At 43.7% G+C, this 8,889-nt stretch overlaps 1 protein-coding gene across 2 annotated transcripts in view; it reads right to left on the reverse strand.

Moving 5' to 3' along the window:
• TEX9 (testis expressed 9) overlaps positions 1-8,343 on the reverse strand; it is a 42,265-nt gene extending 33,922 nt beyond the window's left edge. For both annotated transcript variants that reach the window (XM_066589965.1, XM_066589964.1), the window contains exons 1-3: positions 8,280-8,343; positions 8,016-8,107; positions 1,837-1,900 (exon numbers count right to left, since the gene is read on the reverse strand). In XM_066589965.1, coding sequence (XP_066446062.1) covers positions 1,837-1,900; positions 8,016-8,107; positions 8,280-8,318 — 195 coding nt within the window. In that variant the 5' untranslated portion in view covers positions 8,319-8,343. The remainder of the gene's footprint in view (positions 1-1,836; positions 1,901-8,015; positions 8,108-8,279) is intronic.
• Between the last annotated feature and the right edge of the window lie 546 nt (positions 8,344-8,889).

An 8,889-nucleotide genomic window follows, 5' to 3' on the forward strand; every position in this document is an offset into this window, starting at 1 on the left:
AGTCCCCACAGGATTTGTATACACAAAACAGCAGGATACTTGTTTCAGTTTTTATTTTAGATGCACTGAGACAACACAAAAAGGTGGACATGCCCATTACATGTAATTAAAGACAATATTAGTCTAAGCTGAGAATGTAGGTATTCCCTTTCCCTATTAACAATACATTTTCCTCTTTTGTTGAATTGCAAGAGACATGTTGTCCCCGGATGGGCTCTTTTTTATTATTTTCAGCAGAGTAGACATGTCAATTTTGAATAGTAGGAATTCTAATTTTGAGCCCTTATTTTGGTTCCCTCGTTATCCATACTGAAATAGCAGGCACACTAGACTTACCCAAACCCCTGATCTGAATAGATATCGCTTTGCAAAATAAGAATGGAAGCCCTTTGATTAGGTGTATTCTAAACGGTTGATGGTCATGTCGGATCCGTTGGTTGAGAGTTAGTAAGAGCTGGGCCGGTTTCACATCTGCATCGGAACCTCCAACTAGAGGTTGTGTCTCAGATCTGGCCCAGAATACCGAAAGAAAAAGCACTGGATGCAGCACTTTTTCTTCTGCCCAAAATCCGGGCAGCTGAGGTCCGTCAACGGGGTCCCATCCGGTGCTGTTCAGTTCCATCTAGAGACGGAGCCTTTCGGCAGTGGGGATTCCCCTTTCCTGCTTCCCAAATAGAGCAGGAACGTGGAGCCCCAAGTGCAGATGTGAAACCACCCACAGGGAACCTGGCGAGTGCTACAGACTTCCAAATCTAGGTAAAATCTCTACACAGAATACATTACACTCCAGTAAGGTTGACACATACTGGAGCCTCTCCATCATAGCTTTGTTTTTGTCTTCAAGCAGAGGTAAACTCTTTCCTACATTCAGTTTCATCTTGCACTAAAGGGCCATTTACACAGGACGATCATCGCGCAAAATACATTCAAATGAACAAAATAATAATTACATATAAATTCAAAGCCATCATTTACTTTTCGTTTGTCGCTCACTTTCAACAAGCATAAATATCATTGCTGGTTCTCTCACTTCTCCCTGCGTGTAAACACTCCCTGCTAGGATGTGAAGTGTTGAGCGAGAAGTTAATGAAAAGTGAGTGATACTTCAATGGTGATCTTCCTGTCTGATGTCAGCACTTGTGAGGTCATTTAGCCGTCAGTCGTCCCATGTAAATAAAGCATCATTTAATCCCCTTTTGTTCCAAGGTTCTACAATTTCTGTGTAATCACTTTGAATTCCCAAGAATCTTTTATACACCTATATGCTTATTGAGGATCACTGATGATATAATACAGGGTTCAAATGACAAAATCATGAAAAGTTATAAACAAAACTTAAAAAAAAATAATAATAAAAAAATAAGAGGGGGGGGGGGGTTATTTTCATCTTACAAGGTGATAACATATTGCTAGGATATGCCATTGCTTTATGAACAATGTGCTTAGTACATTCCCACTGATCCCAAGAACAAAGAGGCATCAGTACTGGTTAGAGGCGGACTAGGTGCTAAACCAGTCTCAGGATCGCTGGGGGTCCCAAAGGTCAGAGACCCACATCCATAAAGCGATGGCACATTCTAGCAACATGCCTTTACTTTATAAGCCGATTATAACCCTTTAAATAACATATCATGTAAGGTAAAATGATGCATATTACGGCATGCTTAGTAGCTGTGTGGAATAAATAGTTCTTCTAGATCTATTTCTAATCTTGCAGATGTTCAACGGTTTTACAAGCAAGTTACATACATCATGAAAATCTGCTCTCTGGCTAGCTAAGGAATTTGTTTTGTGCAGACTGCTCTACAGAAGACAACACCTGTCTAGCTTACTCACCATCACTTCTTCAGCCTCACGCACCAGCTCAGCTGTTTTTGCTTCTAGTTCAGCATTTAGCTGCCTAAATAAATAAATAAAATATTTAATAAAGCAGACACGATTAGGGCCGTATATCTTTATATGCTATTGTACTGGGAAGAACAACATTTTGTAAAGATCTGGTAAATAAAAATACAGACAGTTTACCTTGGTTTCCCTAAACTGAAACTAGGACCTCCATTTCTCTTGATTTTAAACAAAGTCTAACCAGACCCAAACTGTACACATATAACTACTAGCTGATATACCCGGCTTCGCCCGAGTTAATTTGGTACCGATGTTTACCTGTTTGCATGGAAATTTTTATGAAGTGGTGGTAACTTCAGAGGAACCAAGGAATAAAATGTGTATACACATAGAGGAGCGTTATATTCTCCTCAGTCTGCTTGTACCGATGTCCCTCTGCAGAGTGTGCCACCCCTCCCACTGTCCTCACTTTTTACCCTTAAAAGGCAACGCCCTTTTTTAATTTAAATTTAACCCTAAACTGGAGGTGAGGTAGAAAAAAAAAATACACATACATCACCTTAGAAGTACTGTCAGCCCGGCGGCATCTTCTCCCCGGTACTGATCTTCTTCTCTTCTGCCCAGGAATTGAAAAATCTCCGCCTTCTGGAAGCACTTGCTGTGATAGGCTGATGCTAAGTCAATCAGAGCCGGCACTTGATGTATGGCTGTGATTGGTTCATCGAGCACTGGCTGTGATTGGCTAAGCGTCAGCCAATCAGAGGCAGCGCTTCCAGGTGGGGGGGATTTTTCAATTCCCAGCCAGAAGAGAAGAAGAAGATCAGTGTCGGGGACTCGGGGAGAAGATGCGGCCGGGCTGATAGCGCTTCTTAGGTGATGTATGTGTATTTGTTTATTTTTCCCTGCAGCTAGGGCTTAGATTATGGCTTTGATAGTAGGATTTCCTCCTGTTAAAGTTGCATCACACCGCACGAAAACCACGTTTTTGTGCGATGTGATGCAACAGAGAGCAAGGCTCCATAGGGAAACATGGGATACAAAACCTCACGAGTCGCGGGCATATAGCCGGATCCTCAAGGTTTTTGTGATGGGTTATTGCATGCTACAAAACATTGCACATGTGAAGTAACTTATAGGAAACCATGGGCTTCACATACATACGATTTGTAGCATTGTAGCAACATGACAATATTGCGCAAAGGGTGTTGCTGTGACTACTTGTGGTAGTTATGCTCAAAGGGTGTTGCTGTGACTAGTGGAAACAACTACTACTCTGGCAACTATGGATGCAAAGGCAAAGTGCAGGACACGATTTTTCATGCGCGTTCCTAAGTGGTGGTAATGGTGCATTAGATCCGTGCCATTACTGCACCATAAAAGGTCAGGTAAGTACATGTAGGTACAATGAAATCACAGTAAAAGTGTTGCACGAAAAACATCTGTATCTACATCTTGTTTTAACATAGTGAAGTAATACAAGGCACATTCAAGTTCTAGGCTCTCCTAATTTGTTTCTCAGGAATAGGAGCAGATTTGAGCACATTTTAGAAGACGTGGGCATTCTTTGGAGATGAGCGAGACAGATGGCAGCATCCGCAGATGCACAGAACCCATGTGACAGCGGCTGGAGTTAAGCATGTTCAATATGGCGACGTTCACATTCTAAGAACAGCGTGTAATCATCCGTTTTCTTTACTTGCGTGGAATGACACCCATGGACATTCATTGTCAGTTGAGTGAAACATGCAATGGAGGTGTCACTGTTCTAACTACCAAGGCAGGGCTTCAGAAGGTGACCGTTTACACTGCGCTGAGAACTAAGCATCTTATAGTCTGAAAAAATACTATATAATATATTGCCATTCAATAGTCATTCTAGTTCAGAGAAATGTTCTTTGTTGGCCCTCTGATCCAATGGTTCGGGATCCCACTTTCAACAGTCCAAGATGGCCAACACAATCTTCAGACTACCTAATCCCCACAGTGCTTTGGTAGTGTTAGACTACAAATGCACTATACCTGCTCTTTGATTGGTCACAGCTGCTCATGTGATCAGTGCTGGTCAAATCAGAGAGCACAGTGTGAGTGGGGTAGTTAGAAAATTACTGTAGCTAACTTAAAGGGAACCTGTCACCAGATAGGAGCACCATAAACTAAGTTCCCTGGAGTCTGGGGAGGAATTTCTTATACTTACCCGATTCCCTGATCCAGTACTGTCATCCCTGAAAGTCAGCGCAGACCATGCAGTCAGACAATTGGCTGCATGTTGTGCATACGCACTCCATAGAAATCAATGGGACTGTGCGCCACAGCATGCAGCCAGTGGTCCGACTGCATGGTCTGCGCTGACTTTCAGGGTTGATAAAGTGAACTAAGGTCAATACAGCGCTCCTGCGGTCATGTAAGGTAAAAATAAAATACTAGTAGGGACTTACCCGGTACTGAGCAGGGTCCTATCGAGGACAGGCCCCGCCAGCACCTCCTAGTCCAAGATCGCCTTAAAAATGAAAGTTCTTCCTCCACATCCGAATATTAGGAAAGCTGTAGGGTTCCTTGGATACCCCAGAGAGGGGACCCAAAAATAAGGAAGTAGAAAAGAGAAAAAAATGACCCCAGCGCTCGCTGGGGAAGAATATTCCAATGGAAATATGGAAACTGTAACTGGTTTATTTGCAACACGTTTCAGCCATAGAAATAGCCTTTTTCAAGCATAAAAACTAATCATACATAAACAGTATATATAGACAAAACAAAACTTACAATCAGAAGTTTCATAGGTGCCGCCATGAGCTGTGTGTGTGTCCTCTGGCAGCGGCCATCTTGGAGGCGGAGACGGCCATGGGTAACACACCTCCTCATAGAACTATTACTAAAAAATTCTAAATTGATTTACAAAACTATCCACCATTGGAATATAATACATCCTATAAAAAGATACCATCATATAATAGAAGATGCAACAAGAATTGATGTTCTAAATATTATTCTATAAACTAAGATGGTCATGTGATGTGTGACGTGTGAGCACGTGACTCCGTATAATTAAGTCATACGTCACTGTATGAGCGCGGTGACGTATAACTTAATTATACGGAGTCACGTGCTCACACGTCACACATCACATGACCATCTTAGTTTATAGAATAATATTTAGAACATCAATTCTTGTTGCATCTTCTATTATATGATGGTATCTTTTTATAGGATGTATTATATTCCAATGGTGGATAGTTTTGTAAATCAATTTAGAATTTTTTAGTAATAGTTCTATGAGGAGGTGTGTTACCCATGGCCGTCTCCGCCTCCAAGATGGCCGCTGCCAGAGGACACACACACAGCTCATGGCGGCACCTATGAAACTTCTGATTGTATGTTTTGTTTTGTCTATATATACTGTTTATGTATGATTAGTTTTTATGCTTGAAAAAGGCCATTTCTATGGCTGAAACGCGTTGCAAATAAACCAGTTACAGTTTCCATAGGAATATTCTTCCCCAGCAAGCGCTGGGGTCATTTTTTTCTCTTTTCGACTTTCAGGGTTGACAACACTGGATCAGGGAGCCGAGTAAGTATAAGAAATATCTCCCCGGACTCCAGGGAACCTGCTGTATGAGCACCACAACTTAGTTTATGTTGCTCATACCTGGTGATGGGTTCCCTTTAAATGGCTAAAAATAAGATACGGAACCACTAGATCAGAGGGAGGTCAAGGTAAAAAAAAAAATAAGATGAAGGACAGGTCATCAATAATTAGGTAAATCATTTATAGAAAAAAAAACTAAGAAAAACAGGGAAAAACCTCTTCTTCCCTCTCATATACATTCCTCTACTTTTAGAGAGCGACATGTAACCCAAACAACTAGCAACCACTAATGGTTGCTAACTCCCTCTTCCGATCAGACTTTACTGTTCTGTTAGCAGGCCATTCACTTCAGACGACTCTTGGATATTGAGGGGAGGAAGGCATGTATGATATCTTGTTTCACAAGGTGTGAGCGCTGAACACATGACCTTTCTAAGCGAATAATAAGTATCCAATTGCATCCTGTGACAACCTAATTTACTAGGGGCCACAAGTGTAACTGAATACTGTGTCCTGACTGGATCCACCACACTATGCAATACTGCAGAACCTAATTAGGTTCACGTTGTACTTAAAAGGGTATTCTGGAGACTTGGCAACATTTTTGAAAATTTCCCTAACATTTCCACTTATTTCCAGTATTTCAAACATCCATCTAATCTGAACTCCAGTAGGTTTTTTACCGATCTGTGCCACCCCTGCTTTCCAGTCAGCTTCAGATTCCCACATTGTTATTTAAATAGGCCACTGGCAAGTGCAAAAACTACATCTCCCACAATGCCCCACTGCTAGTTACTGAGAAGTGCGCATTCACAACTGTATAACAAACTGCGTCGTCGTTACAGAATGTGACGGCACTGAGCGTGCCTGACCAGTAAGACAGTGGAGCATACAGGACGTAACCATTGGTTACCAATGCATAATTAAGAAAGTGGGGAGGAAGGCTGTAGGTAAGGCATTATTACTGAAGCAGAAATGCTGCGGCATTTCCGCATCCATAACAAAGTCAAAATCTGCACATTTAAAGGGGTTGTCTCACGCCGAAACGGGTTTTTTTTTATTCAATAGGACCCCCGTTCGGCGCGAGACAAACCCAAGGAATGGGTTAAAAAAAAAAAAGTTTATTACTTACCCGAATCCCCGCTCTGCGGCGACTTCTTTCTTCCTTTACCAAGATGGCCGCCGGGATCTTCATCCACAATGCACCGCGGGTCTTCTCCCATGGTGCACCGTGGGCTCTGTGCGGTCCATTGCCGATTCCAGCCTCCTGATTGGCTGGAATCGGCACACGTGACGGGGCGGAGCTACGAGGACCAGCTCTCCGGCACGAGCGGCCCCATTCACCAGGAAGAAGACCGGACTGCGCAAGCGCGTCTAAAAACGCCAGAAGACAGCGAATTTAGACGGATCCATGGCGACGGGGACGCTAGCAACGGAGCAGGTAAGTGAATAACTTCTGTATGGCTCATAATTAATGCACGATGTATATTACAAAGTGCATTAATATGGCCATACAGAAGTGCTGAACCCCACTTGATTTCACGAGACAACCCCTTTAAGGCCCTTTTACACATGATTATCGCTCAAAAGATGGCCCTTTTACACATGATTATCGCTCAAAAGATGGCTTTTGAGCGATAATCGTTGTGTGTAAATTTGTGCCCATTGTGCACTTACTGTGCACTTTTCGTCCATCGCTGACTTCATGAAATCCTCGTCCCTCAGGATGAAAAGATAAGACAGACCACATGCGGTGTTCTCCGCACACAGCGTTGATAACATTCTTTAACAGCCACTGTCCCGCGGCAGAACAATAGCGATGTATTTAGAGATCAGACCACCCACTGTTCTCTAAATACATGCAATGAAGTACTAAAGGGCTGATTTAGCCCATTAGTACCTATGCAAAATGATCGCTCAAAACTGTCAGTTTCTGACGAATTTTGAGCGATCATCTGTGTGTGTAAATGCACTTTTAGTGCGCAGCCAATTTTAGAAGATCCCGCGCTCCCCTCACCTCCGCAGTCTTCACGCTCTCAGTGCTTCCTTCACCCTCTAGTGAGAGCAGCGGCGCTCTTCAGATGAGGTTTACACGGAGAGGCTCATTTCTGCTACGTGTAAACATACCCTTAAGCCCATATCCGACATACGTGCCGTCCTCTGCCACGGACATTATGTTTTAGTAAAAATAAACTGTATGCTGTGCGATAAATTTTTAGTTTACAATTGGACTGAAACCCCTATTTTGGAATACATCTCACTGATAGAACTCCACGGGGTTGTCAGACATGTAGGAGATCCATCAGGCATAAGGCCCATGAATAGAGCCTGAGGGCTTCTGCAGACCAGCGCAGGTGCAAATACGCTCGCTGCTACGGAGCGCAGTTATGCACGAATACGTCAAGAGTCTTTATTTCCTGTTAATTTTGATGCCAGCAGAGTTTACCCTGAACAATCATACTTATCAGTTTTGCACATTTCAGGGAGAAACCGCGCAATAACCGATCCGCGTTAAAGTGCCATAACTCCAAATTCTGGTACCGCCAGCTTTGCGCCAGGAGCGCGCCTCCTATAACTAAACGCATACTTGTATTCTTCTTCTCTGGCCAGCAGGTTATCTTGCGTGGTCTTCTTGCTGGTCTCGGCCGCAGCAGGGCCCGCCCCTCTGCTCCTCTTCACCTGGCAGAATGACATTGGGGGTTAATAACGAGCATTATTGGCTATTACATATAAATCTGCCTTCCACCTGTATGTGCGGTAAGTCCTGACTGCTGCAGCGATCACTCACCTCTGCAGGCCGGCTACGAGCCGCAACGGACTGTATCAGTCCCGCACATCCTGCCATCCTTACCTTGCTGGATGCGGCTGCACATCTCCTGCGCTCCGCCATTGTACGCGCTCAGTTACAGTAGGCGTTCTGTTGCTAAGCAACCACATTGTCCCCATCGCGAGAGCCTCGTGTTGGTCACGTGACTATGCTGCGCGCGGTGCACAGAGGCCGGCGCCGGGCTGTGAGGTCTCCTCGCTTGTACTGCGAAGTCTGCGCAGAAATGATCATAATAAAGCAAGGAGTGACCCCATGTTGTGTCTATCCTCCACATAATGGTGCACTCCCATTATTTATCATGTCTCCTTCTTCCCTGCTCAGCTACCTCTGACATCTTCATGCCTTATTACAGGGGTGATGAACTCATTTTCCCCAGAGCCACATCAGCCTTAGGGCTTCCTCACACGGGCATATGCGCAACTATGCTCACTGCTATGGAACGTAGTTGCACATAAATAAAGTGAAAATTTCCCCTTATTTTTTAACCTGTCAAACTCCTCGCGAGTTTGAGAAAACAGCGGGAAGATGGGTCCTGCCGTATATTTCTTGCACGCAGTATTAACGCCCGAGATTCCCGATAGTGGAAGCGAAACCATTGGAATTAATAGTTTCATTATGTCCCATTATGCGGCCA

The sequence above is a fragment of the Eleutherodactylus coqui genome, chromosome 2, assembly GCF_035609145.1.
Source record: "Eleutherodactylus coqui strain aEleCoq1 chromosome 2, aEleCoq1.hap1, whole genome shotgun sequence".
Taxonomy (NCBI): domain Eukaryota; kingdom Metazoa; phylum Chordata; class Amphibia; order Anura; family Eleutherodactylidae; genus Eleutherodactylus; species Eleutherodactylus coqui.